The sequence below is a fragment of the Somniosus microcephalus genome, chromosome 17 (assembly GCF_052327205.1).
Source record: "Somniosus microcephalus isolate GS21.2 chromosome 17, FLI_Smic_1.0, whole genome shotgun sequence".
In the NCBI taxonomy this organism is placed as follows: domain Eukaryota; kingdom Metazoa; phylum Chordata; class Chondrichthyes; order Squaliformes; family Somniosidae; genus Somniosus; species Somniosus microcephalus.
The window spans coordinates 56,986,900-57,008,523 of record NC_141003.1 but is presented as its reverse complement, the minus strand read 5'-3'; the positions used below and the strand labels follow the sequence as shown (position 1 = coordinate 57,008,523).

Sequence of the window (21,624 nt, the reverse complement as noted above, 5' to 3'; positions counted from 1 at the left end):
ACTGCATGTATATGTACAGGTATTTAGCTTAGTTTGTACCTGTACATGTTTGAAGTTTTACTGAATGTTTTCCTTACAAATAAACTGTACTAGAGTATTTATCCCTGTAATACTACAGTATTTATAGTCTTTATTTATCCCACTCAGTGTGAATACAGGTATTCATAAGGTTCGCTGCAGAAATATTAATGTGGTGGCTTACGGGGTGCTGCCCCGTAATACCTTCTGAAATCCGAAATTTTCCGAAATCCGAAACACGGCTGGTCCCAAGGTTTTCGGATAAAGGATAGTCTACCTGTATGTCGTTTTCATATTGTAGGTCTGTGCACAGCACCGAAACATGTCAACAATTTGACGCCAGTCCTGGACAATTAGGCAGTGGACTAGTTGCTAGCCTGTTAGTTACCCTCTGATGCCATTACCTTTCTTCAGAAATTTGATTCATAATGGGTCAATTAGTAGTCAAGTGAAAACAGAGCGGTCACATTTCCAATTACTAAATACATTTAGGAAGGAAATATATTTAGTGAAAACAACAAAATTAACATTTGTTTCTTCTTTCCGTTTTTCTGATAAACAATGGGCCAAAAATTCGGAGTACGCTTCCGAACCGCGAAAGGAATACACATCTACTTGATGGCGGCGAGGCTGTGAAAACTTGCAGTCTGACACTGCGAGGCGGAGGGCAGTGTAATGGCCCACGGATCCTAGGAACGCAGGCGGTGTGGAAGCGTACCTGGGATCACATGGGCCTGGTCCTCCCATCACAAAACAGAATTCAATTTTAATCATTTCCGAAGGGAATCCCGTAATTAAATTTATTGGAATCCCAAAATAAGATCTAATTACAATTTACAGGATTGGAATTTAATTCGTAATTAGTTTCATTCCACCAACCTCACTAGAAATTTAATTTTTTGATAATTTTCAACATCATTAAAACTCTAATCTGGGCCAGTATTTGCAGAAACTCATTTGATATAGTATAATATGTGTATAATTTACGATATGAAAATGTTTAAATCATGCCTGAAGTATCCCCTTATGCTGATACAAACAGGCCCTGTACCTGTTTGCATTAACTGTAACATTTCCGTACGCAGTTGCTGGCCAGTCGGTGGGCAAATAGCACAACTTTGTGCCAGCAATTGCTTTTTCGCGGGCCATGCAAGCGCATGTGGAATCCTCAGCAAGAGGATGCGCCAGTATCAGACCTCTGCCAATATCCCAATAATTCAGTAGCTCGGAGGTTAAAAAACGAGCAACACATTTGCCTCACACACCGATTCTTCCTCATATCCCCTCAGGAATTAACTCTATTGTTTTCCCAGACAGCCTGGTGAGATCACAAATGTGGTACAGTATCACAGGAGAGGAGAGGCTGAATTCTACCAGTGCATGGCACAGTGTGTTATGAAATAATAGCAGAGAGTTGATGCAATTTATGGGAAAGAGATGGTGCCTAACAGCAAATCTACAATAAAAACAAAAGTTGTTGGAAATACACAACAGACCTGTCATCATTTGTAAAGAGAAAAGGGCATTTCAGGTCTAATAGGCCCTTCATCAGACTGCATCAATGTTAACTAATCTTTTCTCTTTATAGATGCTGACAGACCTGCTGTGTATTTCTAGTACTTTTATTATATCATTTAGATTTTAGCAATGTCTTTGACACAATGCCACATATGAGACTGGTCCACAAAGTTGGAAGTCAAGCAATTAAGGAAGGAGAAGGTTTAAAAAAATGCCTGAATCAGAAAAAGCAAGTGTACTTGTAAATGGAACTGAATCAATGTGGAGGTAGGCGAATAGTGGGATGCTGTTACTGTTCACGCTGTATAGAAATTATTTTGAAGTTGAGGTGGAAACAAAATTGTCTAAATTTTCAGGTGATACCAGTCTGGTGGTGGGGGTTGCAAATAACATCAGGAGATTGGGCAGACAAATAGCAGATATCATTTAATGTAGATAAATGCAACTGATGAGACTGGCAAGGGGAACATGAATGGAAATGGAAAAAGTTCTCATCACATTAGTCAAATCTGAAAACTATAATTAAAAAAAATTCAGTGTACTGTATGCTTCAAAACTGAGGCTGCAGCATTTTAATTCGAAGATGATGCAGCAACAGCTGCAGAGGATGAACATTTTAATGCTGCAGTAATAGAATGACTTTGGAAGCTGATTGAACATAAAGACTGAATAGGAAAAGAGATATTCTGTTGAACTAATGAGGAGACCTAATTATGGGGAATGAAGCACAATTATCCCTGCAAAGCTTACTAGGCTGTCAAGTCTTATTAGAATTTTTAACAGCTATATAAATGAAGGCAATCTGAAATTCCCCAGAGGCAAAATTATTTAAAATTCTATATCTATGCATATGTAGATATATATTTAGAAGAAATTTTCGTGCAAAAGCTGTGATTGTTGTGGAAATCCTGTCATGTTGAGAAAAGGGTGTAAAGATAAACCCAGCAACTATAGGCCGGTCAGTTTAACCTCGGTAGTGGGGAAGCATTTAGAAACAATAATCAGGGACAAAATTAACAGTCACTTGGACATGTGTGGATTAATTAAGGAAAGCCAACACGGATTTGTTAAAGGAAAATTGTGTTTAACCAACTTGATTTGAGTTTTTTGATGAGGTAACAGAGAAGGTTGATGAGGGCAATGCGGTTGACGTGGTGTACATGGATTTCCAAAATGCGTTCGACAAAGTGCCACATAATAGGCTTGCCAGCAAAGTTGAAGCCCATGGAATAAAGGGGACAGTGGCAGCATGGATATGAAATTGGCTAAGTGACAGGAAACAGAGAGTAGTGGTGAATGGTTGTTTATCGGACAGGTGTTCCCCAGGGGTCGGTACTGGGACCAATGCTTTTCTTGATATATATGAATGTGGTAAACCACTGTTATTGTTGTTCACTGTTGTTGTTGCTGTTGCACACTGTTGTACCTATGCATGCCTCAGCATGTCTCTGCTGGCTCCGCCCCTGGCTCCACCCACAGGCCCAGGTACAAAGGTGATTGCCCTGCAGCCCCCTGCCTTCTTGGAACCCAGTCAACCACGAGAGGCATGCTCTGTTCTTTGCTAATAAAAGCCTTTAGTTACTCTCCTAACTCTCCGTCTTTTATGAGTAATTGATAGCGCATCAATGAATGACTTGGATGTGGGTGTACAGGGCACAATTTCAAAATTCGCATACGACACAAAACTTGGAAGTATAATGAACAGTGAGGAGGATAGTAATAGACTTCAAGAGGACATAGACAGGCTGGTGGAATGGGCGGACTTGTGGCAGATGAAATTTAACACAGAAAAGTGTGAAGTGATACATTTTGGTAGAAAGAATGAGGAGAGGAAATATAAACTAAAGGGTACAATCCCAAAGGGGGTGTATGAACAGAGAGACCTGGGGTATATGTGCACAAATTGTTGAAGGTAGCAGGGCAGGTTGAAAAAGCAGTTAAAAAAAGCTTACGGGATCCTGGGCTTCATGAATAGAGGTATATTCATGATGATGAATTATGATGAACCTGTATAAAACACTGGTTCGGCCTCAACTGGAATATTGTGTCCAATTCTGGGCACCGCACTTTAGGAAGGATGTGAAGGCCTTAGAGAAGGTGCAGAAAAGATTTCCGAGAATGATTCCAGGGATGAGGGCCTTCAGTTACGTGGATAGACTGGAGAAGCTGGGGTTGTTCTCCTTAAGCAGAGAAGATCGAGAGGAGATTTGATAGAGGTGTTCAAAATCATGAGGGGTCTGGACAGAGTAGATAGAGAGAAACTGTTCCCATTGGCGGAAGGTTCGAGAACCAGAGGACACAGATTCAAGGTGATTGGCAAAAGAACCGAAGGCAACATAAGAAAAAGCTTTCTTACTCAGCAAGTGGTTAGGATCTGGAATGCACTGCCTGAAAGGGTGGTGGAGGCAGACTCAATCACGGCTTTCAAAAGGGAGTTGGAAAAGTACCTCAAAGAAAAACATTTGCAGGGCTACAGGGAAAGGGCGGGGGAGTGGGATGAGCTGAGGTGCTCTTGCAGAGAGCTGGCACGGGCTCAATGGGCCGAATGGCCTTCTTCCGGGCTGTAACAATTCTATAACTCCAGCCAGTGGAGAGTTTTCCCCGATACCCATTGGCTTCAATTTTACTAGATGCCACACTCGGTCAAATGTTGCCTTGATGCCAAGGGCAGTCACTCTCACCTCACCTGTGGAATTCAGCTCTTTTGTCCAAGAGCATCAGTGAGCAGGTTATTGGTGAGTAAGTGCCGCTTGATAGCACTGTCGACAATACCTTCCATCACTTTGCTGATGATTGAGAGTAGACTGATGGGGCGGTAATTGGCCGGATTAGATTTGCCCTGGGCAATTTTCCACATTGTCGGATAGATGCCAGTGTTATAGCTGTACTGGAACAGCTTGGCTAGAGGCGTGGCTAGTTCTAGAGCACAAGTCTTCAGCATGGCAGCCAGGATGTTGTCGGGGTCCATAGCCTTTGTTGTATCCAGTGCGCTCAGCCGTTTCTTGATATCACGTGGCGTGAATTGAATTGGCTGAAGACTGGCTTCTGTGATTGTGGGGACATCAGGAGGAGGCCGAGATGGATCATCCACTCGACACTTCTGGCTGAAGATGGTTGCAAACGTTTCAGCCTTGTCTTTTGCACTCATGTGCTGGGCTCCAGCATCATTGAGGATGGGGATATTCATAGAGCCTCCTCCTCCCGTTGGTTGTTTAACTGGCCACCACCATTCACAAGCGGATGCGGCAGGACTGCAGAACTTTGATTTGATCCGTTGATTGTGGCATCATTTAGCTCTGTCTATAGCATGCTGCTTCCACTGTTTACCATGCATGCAGTCCTGTGTTACAGTTTCCCCAGGTTGGCACCTCATTTTTAGGTACGCCTGGTGCTGCTCCTGGTATGCTCATCTGCACTCGTTGAACCAGGGTTGGTCCCCTGGCTTGATGGTAATGGTAGAGTGAGGGTCATGACGTTGCAGATTGTGGTGGAATACAATTCTGCTGCTGCTGATGGCCCACAGCGCCTCATGGATGCCCGGTTTTGAGCTGCTAGATCTGTTCTGAATCTATCCCATTTAGCACGGTGGTAGTGCCACACAACACAATGGTGGGTGTCCTCAGTGTGAAGACGGGACTTCGTCTCCACAAGGACTTTGTAGTGGTCACTGCTACCAATGCTGTCATGGACAGATGCATCTGTGACAACTAAATTGGTGAGGACGAGGTCAAGTAGGTTTTTCCCTCGTGTTGGTTCTCTCACCACCTGCCGCAAGCCCAGACTGGCAGCTATGTCCTTGAGGACTCGGCCAGCTCGGTCAGTAGTGGTGCTACCGAGCCACTCTTGGTGATGGACATTGAAGTCCCCCACCCAGAGTACATTCTGTTCAGAGTACATTTTATCTGATTACATCCCTGTGAAGCATCTTGGGAAATTTGAATACTCTAAACAAGCTATATGAATGCAAGCTGTTGTTGTTCTTTAAACGATTTATCAATTGCACTGCACAATTCTAATCTGTGATAGCTACTAACCAGACTATTTAGCATGGGTGAAGCTGGTCTTTATGGCTTATGAAGTGGTTTGACCTGGACTAAAGAGATGGTTAAAACGTACTACCATTTGGACTTGTGCTTTATCAATGCAATGACTGGCATATCTATCTATATATATATATATTTATAAATGTCTTGTATCTGGCACACGTTTTGTCACGTCAAAGTTTCAACGACATCACCGCTAAAGGTGTAGCTTCAGAGGCGTCATTCCTCTAAAGCATCAAAAATGACACAGAAAGCAAAGGCTGCCTATAGTGACACTGCTATTCCCGGCCAGAATGGAGATGACTGGGTAACTCCCCCGTCAATCACGTCTGGAGACCACACTGCTGTCAGTGACAGAGACTGATTTTATGCACATAATGGGGTTGATTTTCGCGGAGCCGTCAGGCGGGGTTTCAGTCATGTGGGGGGTGGAAAATCCCGATTTCGGGGGTCCCGACACCATCCCGCCCAAAACCCCGCAACTTTCAGAGGCGGCGGGTATCCGCCCCGCACTGGGACCCGCCGAAACCAGGCGGGAAGGGATTAGTGCCAATTAACTGCCTGTTAACAGGCAGTTAACAGGCAGATTTTAGCCTAATCCCTATTTTGAGGGGTTTCGTGTGGGATTCCCGACGGCTCCAAACCATGCCAGGTTAGAGCAGGCGGGCCGTCGGGTTGAAGGAGTTGGAGGGGTCGCGATGTCGGTGTTCAGGTGAGTGATGGGTGCATGAGTGCAAAGGTAAGTGTGTTTGGTGTGTCTAAAGTGTGTAAAGAACTTTTACTTACCTGTACTTACCTTAACAACCTTTCTTCCTGTAGGCGTCGGGAGCGCATCACTCAGCCGGAACTGAAAGCTGAACGGCTGTGATCTGTGAAAAGTGACAGCCTTCAGCTTTGAGTGCCGGTGTGAGTTCTAACTGAGTCTGTGCAGAAGGACTCATGTTAGAACTCGGACTGTCAGTGTTTCACAGCTTCAAACAGCTGTGAAACACTGATATTTCATCTGTCAAGAACTCTTGACAGATGAAATTGCAGTCTGTGACGTCACCCGTTGCCGGGTGGCCCTTAATTGGCCTGCTGAGCCCGCTGGGCGGGCTCAACAAGGTCAATCAAGGGAAAATAGCGCGGATTGGCCGGACGTCGAAGTAGGTGGGTCTAAAACCCGAAAGTTGTAGTCCCGCCTTCTTCCCGACAGCTTCAGGAAAATTGATCCCAATGAGTATGTAAATATTCTTCACTCAATGCATTTTGCTGAAGAAATCACTGCTTCTATCGGGAGGCGTTGCTGCAGTTTCAGTCATGAGTTCGATTTGCTGTAGTTCATAGATACTCTATTTAAATAGACTCTAGAATGTTTGCTGTAGTGTGTTATTTAACTAGACTCTGTTTGATGAGTAAATAGACTATCAAACAGACTTTGTTTGCTGTAAAATGGAGTGTTTGCTGTGAGTCCTGCCGTAAGTCCTGTCCCGCCTCCAACTCACGGGCTGACACAGTGGTATCAATATACACTGTGGAAAATAAAAGCTTTATAATTGCTCTCCTTTCATCTTTCCCTCCTCTGTGTTGCCAGATTATGCACCGTTCCCATCTCTATCCTGCCAGACCATAGGATTCTCCCAGTGAGTCAAATCACAAATTCACCCCCACCAGTTCTGCTAAATCCCAGTTTCACCCTTCCAACTGATATTGAACTTCAGGACCCCTTTCACTGATACTTCTAAACCTCAGAAACCCCAGTGCTGAAAATATAAAATCTCCATTGCAGTCCGACTATGCTCCAGGACTCCTACCCCAGTTCTGCCAACCCCAGGCACTATCCCCCTTTCCCCACTGTTGCTAAATCCTAGGTACCAACCCCCATCCTGGTACATATTGCCTACAATCTTGTTGTGTAACCTGAACTTTAAAAAAGAGAATGAAAAATGAGTACATACGTAAAGGAATACATCGTAATAAATACGACTGATTTATAGTTTTTCCATGGAAAACTGGACAGATTTGTGGAATTTGATCCTCAAAACACTGGTTAAAAATCCCAGTATACTGCTTGATAAAAATACAATGGGGGAAAAATTCAGTATCGCCCCGATTGGGGCGCCATTATCGGCCGTTTTGCAAAGTTTAGCACCTGGCGCTAATTATCGCCTCCGACGGCAAACTTGGCTTTTATCGCCCCTGGAGGTGATTGGAGCGCTAAATCAGGTGCTTCACACCTGTCTTAAGGCGCAAAGGCCGAGGAGCGAGGCGCTACCTCAGAGCGCTGGCGAAGCAAGGAAGAGCAAATCAAAATGAACCTGCAAAGTGCTGCTCAGTACTCAAAACTCCTTCACACAGCGTTGAATCTCTCCAGAAGCCTCTCTCTCTCAGAATGCGTGGTGCAAAAATGTCACCAATAAAAAAAGGCAGGAAGCGGTCGCCTTTAAATAGCGCTCCCCCAGTCCCTTTCTGACTGCAAAATGCTCCCCTCAACCTGTCGTTGCTAGCAGCAGGCGGTAAGGCAGGGGCGCCACTCAATATCCGGTCCGGGGCGCTACCAGGGCGTTGCGCACTCAACTGACGTCATGATCTGCCGACGCAGGAGATCGTGGCGGTAGTGTTTAGCGCCGCCGCAAAATGTCTAGTTAATTTCGCGAGCAGCGCAAACAATCGACGCGCCCGGGCGTTAGTTGCTTTGCACCCCATTAGCGCCCTCTTAAGATGCTAATGGGAGGCACAAGCAACTGAATTTTTCCCCCAATTTGTCTTATTGCCATTGTAAATCCTAATAATAACACATTGTGTGTTATATATTACATCAGAAGAGCTATTTCACTAACTCACTATGAGCAATGCGTGGGAGATCGGCTGGTACAAATATTCTGCTGCCAAGTGTGTGTTTTGTCCTTCACACTCCAGGCATCGCACTTGCACACTTTTATGTCAAATTTGAACCTGTTTGGCTCAAATATCAAACATAAATGAGTGGGGAACATTCAAATCAAATTAATCAAAGCAGGAATAAAAGGACCTCGACACAAAATCAGCCCAGACAAAATTCTACCCCATCAGGAGGGGTGATCAAAACTTGGTGTTTTAAGGAGGCTCTTAAAGGAGAAGAGGCAGAGTGGATTAGGGAGGGAGTTCAGGGTATGGGGCCTAGGTGGCAAAAAGGTAAGGCTGGCACTGGTGGGGTTAAGGGAGGAGGGGGATGGAAAAAGATCAGAGTCAGAGGAACTGAAAGTTCGGGTGGGGATTGTAGAGCTGGAGGAGGTTACAGAGATAGGAAGGGAGGCGAGGCCTTGAAAGGATTTAAACACAGGATGAGATTTTAAATTTGAAGATGGAGGACCAGGAGCTAATGTGGATCAGTGGGGACAATGTGATGGGTAAGCAGGATTTGGTACAGGGTAGGATACAGGCAGTAAAGTTTTGGATGTGCTAAAGTTTATGGAAGGCAGAGAATTGAAGGCCAGCTAGGAGAGTATTTGAATAGTCAAGTCTGGAGGTGTCACTGCACCTCATAAATATACCACGTTACTAGCACTGCACATTCTACAGATAAAAAACAAGAGAGCTTGAAGTGCCTTTCATGACCTCAGGAGTGCAATGCATTTCACAGCCTACTTCTGAAATGTAATCCCCGTTGTAATGTCGGAAGAACGATAGCCAATTTGCATACAGCAAATTCCCACAAACAAAAGAGGAAGGAATGTAGGCCAGGACACCGGGAGAACTCCCTTGCTCTTCTTTGAGTAGTGCAATGGGATCTTTTACATCCTCGAGAGCGCAGATGGGGGCCTTGATTTAACATTTTATCTGAAAGACATTCCCTATTTACTGCACTGAAATGTCAACAGTCCTCAAGTCTTCAATTTGGAGTGGGACTTGAACCCATGAACTTTTCGCTCCGAGGCGAGAGTGTTACCACTGAGCCAAGGCTTACACCTATATTATGATACTGCAAACATACCATGATACAGCAAATAACAAATATACGACTTGCAATCTAGTATCGATTATGGGAGGGGGAACCATTAAATTGGAAATGTACATTAAACTTTGTTATCCACACTCAAAATTCTTCACTATCCTGAATATCTCCCAGAATATTCATGAGGTAATACCTTACATAAGACATTACCTCATTGTGCAGTTTACTAACATCAATCTCCTTCTGAAATATTTCTGCTTCACAGCACAATAAAGATTGTATTCAATTTATGTTGTTTGTATTGTACTTCATTCCCTGCCTAGTGGATTTCTTTACAACACCTGGAAGACCAAATTTGGGGACCCTTGATTATCTACCAATTTTCATTATCTACTGGGGGTCGGGCAGCAGGGGTTCTCCTCCATTATGATGGTTAATGGAGGTTCCATTGGATACAAATATATTTTTTCCTCATGTGGCAAGTAAGTTGATAAAAACGTAAATTTGAAAAAAGAGAGTGTTTTGCCATTTGGTTATGTTGTAGATAATTGACTGCAGCTACAGGTAACATGGAGTCTCCAAGCATGTGAAAGCAAAAGTCATAAATTAGTTCAATAGAAGTCTGGAGGGCAGTGCATTAGGCTAGTTATGTTGTTGCTTATGTAGCTTAAAATTGGTGTTGCGAAAAGAAACAAAATGTATTTTTTTGCAACATTACTGAGAATGTAGAAGTAATGTTGCAACATAAGTTTTCAAGTGCTACTTGGAAAGTTATAATAGATGTGACAAGTAGCATTGATTTTATGCTTTTATTATGCTTGGCAAGAGCAATGTTTTTTTGCTTCTAGAGTTTGTCAGATTGAGCTCTCGACAGATCCTGAATCCATCCAACCATCTGCCAGTCAACCTATGGGAGTTCGTACCTTGCGCAAGTACATGTCAGTGATTGGCAATGCTTGACTTTCAGTGCAGGCACATAATTCCAACCCAGCCTAATTACTACATACTCTGTATACAAGGTAACATTTCCATCTAGACATGCTATCCTCGGCCACTCAAATCTGTTAGTTCCAAGCATGAAATAGTCTTGGACTGTGGACTCTTGTTAAAGAGCGGCTAGACTGGAACTGCTACAATTATTTCACTTGTGATCCTATAAACGATTTCAAAAAAGATAATTTTGTCTACTTTCCCTTGTCTTCAGTGCTGCGACAGTAGATACATAAAAAGTAAATTGTCTTTTATTGAAATACAAGCTATAAAAAGCTATTTTACGATGCACTTATTACTGTTCATTACAGAAACAATAACAAAAGTATATTTAATCCAAAACAAGTAAAATATATTTTGTCACAATTCTACTTGTTAGATTTGCAACTACATTGTAGTTTAGTCCCAAATTATGACCTTTTCCAAGTCATACAGCAAAAATATGTTTCATCTCCTCCTCCATGTGCTAATTTCAGAATAGCTAATCACAGATCCATGATCAAATGGATTTAGATGGTTACAAACTCTTCTAAAACAATCACGTGGCTAGACAGTTAACGGGAATGGATGAAACCACTGAGGACATGTGCGCCACATAGTGAAATTCAAACTGCTAAATGAAGTGTTCATATCACCCCTGAAAACTGTAAACTTTGTCGCAGAATGCATACATTATATAAACTTCCTATACTAGAAATTACATGCACAAAATAGTGAAATTAGTCATCGTAATATCAAATTGCTGTGAATGGAGAGATGGAGATACTGAAAATGACAAGAGGCACAGTAAGTTGTCTGGATGGGAGCAGGAAGTTACAAAAGGACACAGGCAGATTAAGTAAGTAGTCAAAACTGTAGCAGATAAAGTTCAACGTAGGGAAGTGTGAGGTCATCCACTCTGGATTCAAGAAAAAAAATCGTAGTATTTTCTTAATGATAAGAGACGAGGAACTGTGAAGGGGCAAAGGGTGTCCAGGTACACAAATCACTAAAAGCTAGTGCACAGGTACAAAATGTAATCAAAAAAGCTAATGGAATTTTGGCCTTAATCTTGAGGGGGCTAGAATACAAAGGGAGGAAGTTATGCTTCAGTTGTACAGAGTCTTGGTCAAAGCCCATCTAGAGTACTCTGTTCAGTTTTGGGCTCCGCACCTCAGGAAGGCTACACTGGCCTTGGAGGGTATATGGTGCAGATTCACCAGAATGATACCATGGCTCAAAAGGGATAAATTATGAGGGCAGGTTGCAGAAGCTTGGCTTGTATTGACTTGAGTTTAGCGGTTAGGGGATGATCTAATTGAGGTGTTTAAAACGATAAAAGGATTCGATAGAGTAGATACAGATAAGCTATTTCCTCTGGTGGGGGAAATCAGAAAAAGGAGGCACAATCCTAAAATTAGAGCTGGGCCATTCAGGAGTGAAATATATAGCTGATCTGAAACAGCTATATATCTATTTCATGCCTTTTGTGATCAGTTTCATCCCTGCAAATCACACAATTTTGTCAGTAGTCTTTTGAGAATTCCAGAGCTATAAAATAAATCAGACCTCCGAAAGAAATCAGGATCTGTGTGAAATCTTGGCAAGCTTTTGAAAACTCACATTAGGGTCTGATAGGTGGTATAGAATTTTAAAACAGTTTTACTCAACAGTGTATTTCTCTGCATCCAATCCTTTACAACACTAGATTCATCATGCATAGGGAGCCAATAATAAACTGCAGCACATACATTAATCAGATTGATAAAAAGATACAGTCGTTTGCTTTGTAAGTAGTGTACATATTTCATTCCTGTGTAAGGATGTCAGAAGTGAATTAAAGCATTTAACATGCATGTTGGAACACACAAATTGCATCCACAGAATGATGTCACTTTTCATTGCGTATTTTACATGACATGGTAACTGATAGCAGATCCTGTTTTGTTCTTATAGTTTAATTAATTAATTGAGGGGCCCAATGTATGGAAGTTCTAGAATCCACATAAGATATAATAGATACTTCCACATCCCAACAATTCTACTGTGTTATTGAGGATACTCTTGAGTGCACAAAACTATAATAGCCAGAATATTAATATATACAGGAAACTCTTTTTTATCCGGCACCGACGGGACCGGCGTGGTGCCGGTTGATCAAAAAGTCCGGATTACAGAGAGGTATACTTACTAAGGTATGAGAGCCCCGTACACGGCCACAGATCCAGGCGTCCCTGTTGCATGGCAACAGGTGCAGGAACCCTGGTTACACGGCCACAGATCCAGGAACCCCGGTTACACGGCCACTAATATGAAGTAAAACTTACCTGAACCTACTCCTGAATTTTGCCGGTTAAGAGAGATTTCCGGTCATTTAGGTGCCGGTAAAAAGAGAGTTTCCTGTAATAACTTTACGTAATTATTTTTAAAATGGAAAAGTCACAACTATTTTATCTTGCCAAGCCAGATATCAGAACGATGACAATATAGTGCAGAACAATTAATTTGTATATTTGTCTGAAAACATGCACAGTAACTAATTTAAACCAGTCATAAACAATGGCCCGGATTCTGCGGTCAGCGGTGAAGGAACACCGCTTGCCGTTCACTACACTGACAGCTACCCACAGAGTTCTTGTGGGTTTTTGAGCATAGACCTGCTGTTACCATGCGTCTAATCCAGCACAGTGCCCTCTACAGGGGATCTGTGGCATGTGTGAACAGAGCAAGCAACAGCAAAGCTCTTCAACCAATCAGATTGAAGATCCTCACAGACTCGCAGAATCTAAACCAGGAAGCATAAACCAGGAATTATAAATTAAAGTCATGTACTGAAAGCGAAATAAAGATTGGGAAAGAAAGATGGAATTAAGAGAGAGAGATAAAAGAGACAGACAGAAAAAGTGAAAACAAATTTTTAATTTTCATTTAAAAAAAAATCTCCAACACTAATTAAATTCAGAAGGAATGAGACTCCATACTTGTAAAATTTTATAGGCCAGAGATGTTGTTTGGCAGTAATTATGACTGATCACGCCATTAAAAATTCACTTACACTTACAGCCCTAACCTTTTCTGCCGTGTTTAGTGGTTAACTAGTGGGTAAGTACCACAACTTCATGCCCTTACATTGATTTCAATGCCAAGTCTATCGACGAAGTACTGTTATAGCACAGTCGTTGGAAGAGCAGGGTAACTCGGACCACAACTTCTGGATTTCCATGTTTAACTGTGCATGAGCAGACTCCGGAGTTGCTGTCCGATTTACTCCATGATAATGGTAAGCACCATTAGCCTCACTGTGATTCTCAACGCAAAATCCGGCCCAATATGTTCATTTAAGATCAACAGTATAATGCAGCCAGGATAATTTCATTTATTTAAAACACCACCATTAAGTATGAGCCAGATTAAAACAACCTCATGATAATGAATTTAGCTATTCAAGTATATGACTGAATATCATACTAACAAGACCTGTTAAATAATGGCTATCAGAAAATGTTTCCAGAGATTGTTGGGTCAGTTTTTTATTGCCATTTTTCAACAATAATGTAACTTTTGAAAAGTCTGACTTACCACTCCTTTGGATGACCAAAGTGGTCTCAGTTCCAACTGAACATTCCTTTAAAATCTCCACTACTTGGGCATGGCCGAGAGTCTGCACATTCTGCTGATTAATCTCCATGATTAGGTCACCTTCATTAAGGCCACCACAGCCTTGAATATCTAGGATTTGTTTCACTCGCTGTCCTGTGGGACTGTCTGCTATGGTAAAGCCAAAGCCCTGTGCTCCTTTCACAATAGCAATCGTTATGAATTCGGACTGAGTGGCTCCTGAAGAGGCCATAGAGATGCTGTCCTCCTGAACTGCTGATAAAGTTCCATCCATCTGGCCATCAGTGGGTATTGGATTAAAAGAATGTAGATGTCGGTCAGAGATGTCTGGTGCTGAACGAGAGGTTCGGGATCCAAACTCCACATATGTGTCATAATTATTTCGCCCATTTATTTGGACTGGTTGTCGGTCCACTTTTGCTCTAGGAGGCACCATGCTGTTGTTTGGGTCATCAGGGTCAAAGGGTAAAAGGTACCCCCGGCACAGCACAAGATTGACACATTGACCAATTGGGACAGATTGAAAAATTTTGACTACTTCAGCATGTGTATGTCCAAGGACACAGATGTCATTTATATAAACAATCACATCACCTAGAGGAAGAGAAAGAAACGGGACAATAAGGTAAAACTTTAATAAAAGACATGAAGTTAAGGAATTGCATTTCTTCCTGTGTTTTCCCCCTTTAGTGTAAAGTAAATCAACTTGAGTTATCACAGATTTAATGACTGTTAAGCAAAGGCTGACGAATTTAAGAACCAATTGGATGCTGCAATGTGGGGGCCTTAGGGTCGTTCTGGATAGATGAACTAAAATGGGCTGAATGGCCTTCTTAATATATAATTGTCTTGTGATTTTGTGAAGAGTTCAGGCACAACAGATTACAGATGTGACAATCGCATATGACAGATGATTTTACAAACTTGACAGTCGTTATCAAACAAAACAAGCCGAGGAACGGTAGCATAGTTTTTATGTTACTGGACTAATAATCCAGAGGCCTGGACTAGTGATCCAGAGGTATGAGTTCAAATCCCACCATGGCAGCTGGGGAATTTAAATTCAGTTAATTAAATAAATCTGGAATAAAAAGCTGGTATCAGTAATGGTGACCATGAAACTACTGGATTGTCATAAAAACCCATCCGGTTCACTAATGTCCTTTAGGGAAGGAAATCTGCCGTCCTTACCTGGTTTGGCCAATATGTGACACCAGACCCACAGCAATGTGGTTGACTCTTAACTGCCCTCTGAAATGGCCTAGCAAGCCACTCAGCTGTAACAAACCACTATGAAAAACAGTAAGAATAAAACGGGACGGACCACCCGGCATCGGCTACGGACACGACAACTACACACCCAGCCCAGTCGACCCTGCAAAGTCCTCCTCACCAACATCTGGGGACTTGTGCCAAAATTGGGAGAGCTGTCCCACAGACTGGTCAAGCATCAGCCTGTCATAGTCATACTCACTGAATCATACCTTTCAGCCAATGTCCCAAACTCCTCCATCATGATTACAATAGCAAAATACTGCGGATGCTGGAAATCTGAAATAACAACAGAAAATGCTGGAGACACACAGCAGGCCAGGCAGCATCCGTAGAGAAACAGAGTTAACGTTTCAGGTCTGTGACCCTTCGTCAGAACTGGAAAAAGTTAGGGATATAACAGGTTTTAAGCAGGTGCAGAGGCAGGGAAAGGGGGGGCGGGTGGGGAGGAAGGGATAAAAGGGACGGTCTGAGCCAGGATGGTAAGCAGGAGAGATTAAATGTTGCAAATGGGGATGGCAGAATCATCAACAGCTGCCGCCTGAAAAAATGGGGGCAGGGGTTATAGTCTGAAATTGTTGAACTCATTGTTGAGTCCGGAAGGCTGTAAAGTGCCTAATCGAAAGATAAGGTGCTGTTCCTCGAGCTTACGTTGAGCTTCATTGGAACAGTGTAAGAGGCTGAGAACAGAGAGGTCAGAGTGGGAGTGGAACGGAGAATTAAAGTGCCAAGTGACCGGAAGCGCAGGGTCACCCTTACAGACTGAACGGAGGTGCTCCGCAAAGCGGTCACCCAATCTGTGTTTGGACTCCCCAATGAAGTCTCATGCGTCAGGTCAAGTATGGGCAAGGAAACCTCCTGCTGATTACCACCCACCGCCCTCCCTCAGCTGATGAATCAGTACATGTTGAACACCACTTGGAAGAAGCACTGTGAGTACCAAGGGCACAGAATGTACTCTTGGTGGGGGACTTCAATGTCCATCACCAAGAGTGGCTCGGTAGCACCACTACTGACCGAGCTGGCCGAGTTCTGAAGGACATAATTGCCAGTCTGGGCCTGCGACAGGTGGTGAGAGAACCAACATGAGGGAAAAACCTACTTGACCTCGTCCTCACCAATCTACCTGTTGCAGATGCATCTGTCCATGACAGTATTGGTAGCAGTGACCACCGCACAGTCCTTGTGGAGACGAAGTCCCGTCTTCACACGGAGTACACCCTCCATCGTCTTGTGTGGCACTACCACCGTGCTAAATGGGATAGATTCAGAACAGATCTAGCAGCTCAAAACTGGGTATCCATGAGGCGCTGTGGGCCATCATCAGCAGCAAAATTGTATTCCGCCACAATCTGTAACCTCATGGCCCAGCATATCCCTCACTCTACCATTACCATCAAGCCAGGGGACCAACCCTGGTTCAATAAGGAGTGTAGAAAAGCATGCCAGGAGCAGCAGCAGGCGTACCTAAAAATGAGGTGCCAACCTGGGAAGCTGCAACACAGGACTACATGCCTGCTAAAAAGCGGAAGCAGCATGCTATAGACAGGGCTAAGCGATCCCACAATCATCAGATCAGGTCAAAGCTCTGCAGTCCTGCCACATCCAGTCGTGAATGGTGGTGGACCATTAAACAACTAACGGGAGGAGGAGGCTCCATGAATATCCCCATCCTCAATGATGGTGGAGCCCAGCACATGAGTACAAAAGACAAGGCCGAAGCGTTTGCAACCATCTTCAGCCAGAAGTGCCGAGTGGATGATCCATATCGGCCTACTCCTGAGGTCCCCACCATCACAGAAGCCAGTCTTCAGCCAATTCGATTCACGCCTCGTGATATCCAGAAACGGCTGAGCGCACTGGATACAGCAAAGGCTATGGGCCCTGACAACATCCTGACTATCGTGCTGAAGACTTGTGCTCCAGAACTAGCTGCGCCTCTAGTCAAGCTGTTCCAGTACAGCTACAACACTGGCATCTATCCGACAATGTGGCGAACTGTCCAGGTATGTCCTGTTCACAAAAAGCAGGACAAATCCAACCCGGCCAACTACTGCCCCATCAGTCTCTCAATCATCAGCAAAGTGATGGAAGGAGTCATCAAGAGTGCTATCAAGCAGCACTTATTTACCAATAACCTGCTCACGGATGCCCAGTTTGGGTTCCACCAAGACCACTCGGCTCCCGACCTCATTACAGCCTTGGTCCAAACATGGACAAAGGAGCTGGATTCCAGTGGTGAGGTGAGAGTGACTGCTCTTGACATCAAGGCAGCATTTGACCGAGTGTGGCATCAAAGAGCCCTAGTAAAACTGAAGTCAATGGGAATTGGGGGAAAACTCTCCACTGGCTGGAGTCATACCGAGCACAAAGGAAGATGGTTGTGGTGGTTGGAGATCAATTATCACAACCCCAGGACATTGCTGTAGGAGTTCCTCAGGACAGTGTCCTAGGCCCAGCCATCTTCAGCTGCTTCATCAATGACCTTCCCTCCAACATAAGGTCAGAAATGGGGATGTTCGCTGATGACTGCACAGTGTTCAGTGCCATTCGCAACTTCTCAGATAATGGAGCAGTCCATGCCCGTATGCAACAAGACCTGGACGACATTCAGGCTTGGGCTGATAAGTGGCAGGTAACATTTGTGCCACATAAGTGCCAGGCAATGACTATCTCCAACAAGTGAGAGGCTAACCACCATCCTTGACATTCAACGGCATTACCATCGCCGAATCCCCCACCATCAACATCCTGGAGTGTCACCATTGACCAGAAACTTAACTGGACTAGCCACATAAATACTGTGGCAACAAGAGCAGGTTACAGGCTAGTTATTCTGCGGTGAGTGTCTCACCTCCTGATTCCCCGAAGCCTTTCCACTATCTAGGCACAAGTCAGGAGTGTGATACAATACCCTCCACTTGCCTGGATGAGTGCAGCTCCAACAACACTCAAGAAGCTCGACACCATCCAGGACAAAGCAGCCCGCTTGATTGGCACCCCATCCACCACCTTAAAAAACATTCACTCCCTCCACCACTGGCGTACCGTGGCTGCAGTGTGTACCATCTACAAGATGCACTGCAGCAACTCACCAAGGCTTCTTCGGCAGCACCTTCCAAACCCGCAACCTCTTCCACCTAGAAGGACAAGGACAGCAGGCGCATGGGAATACCACCAGCTCCAAGTTCCCCTCCAAGTCACACACCATCCTGACTTGGAAGCATACCGCCGTTCCTTCATCGTCACTGGGTCAAACTCCTGGACCTCCCTCCCCAACAGCACTGTGGGAGTACCTTTATCACACGGACAGCAGCGGTTCAAGGTGGCGGCTCACCAGCACCTTCGCAAGGATAATTAGGGATGGGCAATAAATGCTGGCCTAGCCAGTGAAGCCCACATCCCATGAACAAATAAAAAAGAACAATCAAATTTCTTAACATTTCCTGCTCACTTAGTGACACATATTTCATTTTTTGAGCATATATTGCAAAAAATCAACTACTTTATCTCTAGTTTAATATTGAACCACTGTACTGTTGATGAATGTATCCGCCAATGAATCATTTATATAATAAGAGACGTGGGAAAATCATTATTGCACAACCACGTATCTTTTATAAAATATTTCAATTCAATTCAATTCAATTTTATTTGTCATATATGCAGCAGACGTGTACTACACAATGAAATGTTGATTTTTACGAGTCCTCCCAACATTGGAATAAATATGGCATAGCAATAATAAAAATACTAATAGAAATACAGTAATAATAAATAAAACAATAATAAATAATAATAAATTATTCGTTCATGAGTCTTATGGCCTGGGGGGTAGAAGCTGTTTCGAAACCTGCTGGTACGAGACCGTATACTTCGGTATCTCTTACCGGACGGGAGCAGGGCGAAGAGGTTGTGGCTGGGGTGGCTCGCGTCTTTGATGATTCTCAGGGCCTTCCCCCGGCACCTCTCGGGGTAGATATCCTGCACAGCAGGTAGTTTAATTCCTATAGTATGTTGTGCAGCTTTCACCACCATCTGTAGAGCCTTGCGGTCTATGGCGGTGCAGTTGCCATACCAGGTAGTGATGCAGCCGGGCAGGATACTCTCGATGGTGCACCGTAATAGACATATTTTAATTATAAAGTTAAAATGATTTGCTAAAGGTACAGTAGTTATAAATTATAATACCAAAAGAGATCACAACATCTCATCTCCAGCACCTGATGAAAAGTACTCCAGGACTCACTTTACTTGGGAAATATAAATACTAACAGAGGTGATGACGAATTTAATTTCATACACAATTTCTCTCATCACATATCACTATACGCATAGTACACGTGTTGTATCATTAAATAAACAGCGCAGCTATTTTTCAAAGCAACTTTTCACCAACTTTCGTCTCTCCTTTAGGGAATGGCTCTTACTAAGGGACGGTTTGAAGAAGACAGTGACCCTCTGCTACTTTACCCAAGTAGCCATTATTCGCTTATGAGCCTAGGATGCGTGAGCAGACCAGTTGACAGTGGAGGCCATCACAGCTGCCCTCCAGTGATATTCACATACATGCTAGATGCAGGGAGGATGTTCCCGATGGTCGGGGAATCCAGGACCAGGGGTCACAGTCTAAGGATAAGGGGTAGGCCTTTTAGGACAGAAATGAGGAGGAATTTCTTCACCCAGAGAATGGTGAACCTGCGGAATTCTCTACCATAGAAGGCAGTAGAGGCCAATTCATTAAATATATTCAAGAAGGAGTTGGATATATTTCTTAAGGCTAAAGGGATCAAGGGGTATGGGGAGAAAGCAGGGACCGGGTACTGAACTTGGATGATCAGCCATGATCGCATTGAATGGCGGAGCAGGCTCGAGGGGCCGAATGGCCTATTCCTGCTCCTATCTTCTGTGTTTCTATGCACACTTTCTAGGAGCAGGAACCCTGGCTGGTTATTTTCCCCCTTGCTAACCAAGGGGTCCTGAGGCCAACTGTAACATCCCAATTGATTGCCTCACTGTGGTATCGGATTATATTTCCGTTCTTTCACAACTGATTTTCTGTATTTTATGCCACAATTAAGAGCACATTAAGCTTACCAGAAATAATTTTAATTGCAACCTCTATGCAAATGTTAAAACAAACTCACCATTAGTATTGAGAACATTTAGTTTTCAGTGACAGCCATTAAAAGTTGACCAGTGGATTCCCAGCACTGTCCTGTGCGTAAATTCATATGTGGTGTAATACTAAGCTACATATGCCAGAATGTCCCAAGTTTTATTCTCAGCCCGTGCAAGTCTGGTCACACTGGATGCAGCCTGTTTGTAATCTTAAGGGAAGTTAACTTCACAATGCTAGTAACGACTTCTTCAGAAGCTACAAATAAAGTCCTTTTCTCGGAGAAGTACTTAGATGACTGATTATTGTAGGCTAGCCTTCCCCAACAGCTATGCCATCAAATGGAAGTCTGGTGGGTTTCTGTGGCAAATCTATCTATGGTTCGGTAAGAATCTTTCCTATATGCATATTCTAAGGGCTGTGTATTCTTCAGGGGCTCTGTTGATGATGTGTATAATCAGGCATGCAACCATGCATGCTTAATTTGCTGCACATTACATTTTGCAACATGCAAATTCAGGGGCTGGAAGGAGGCTATATAAGCCTCTTTTAAGTAATATATTTATTTATAAAAGGATCCACGTAGAATGTCATTACTTTAGTTGCGATTCTGCCACCAGTATGCACCTTGCTCCTATGAAATGAGTGAGAAAGTTGTTTGATGTTTATTCTCTTAATGCTTTGAGGGTCCCTTGCAGATATCCGTGAAGGTACTAATTGGTACTCGGCACTTCTGTTATTTCCTCACATAAGACTGCAATGATGAGAGCTGCATAGTCTCTGCCAACTGATGCAGGCTGCTCATGGTAGACTCAAAGGATATAGAAAATGCCTACTTCTTTTCCCACGAGCAAGCTGTACACCTATGCTTCCCCTTGGTGACCCTGTGCTTGTCCTACTTCATAATCTGAGCCTATGTTGGCAGATTGCTGTTTGGTGGTGCAGTCCTGATGGGATGGTGTGGGCTTGAACCTTTGGGTGTAGGATCAGGATATGGGCCTCTAATACCTGGAGTCACATCACACAATGTAGTGGCTGCTGGTGCCTACTCACTCTCTGGCACTTCATCAATTCTTTAAGGGGCCTCGCTGGAGTGGGAAGATGTGCAGATACCCAGATAGGAAGCTGTCCATTGAGAACAATATCCTGCCATG

The 21,624-nt window shown here is 43.6% G+C and overlaps 1 protein-coding gene across 29 annotated transcripts in view; it reads right to left on the bottom strand.

The window, feature by feature from the left end:
* The window catches only part of magi2a (membrane associated guanylate kinase, WW and PDZ domain containing 2a), an 888,182-nt gene that overhangs the window by 117,105 nt on the left and 749,453 nt on the right, over window positions 1-21,624 (bottom strand). For all 29 annotated transcript variants that reach the window (XR_015081568.1, XM_086010373.1, XM_086010375.1 and 26 more), the window contains one exon: window positions 14,041-14,673. Coding sequence is in view for 28 of the 29 variants with exons in the window: in XM_086010373.1 (XP_085866499.1) it covers window positions 14,041-14,673 (633 nt within the window). In the remaining variant the exon portion in view is untranslated. The remainder of the gene's footprint in view (window positions 1-14,040; window positions 14,674-21,624) is intronic.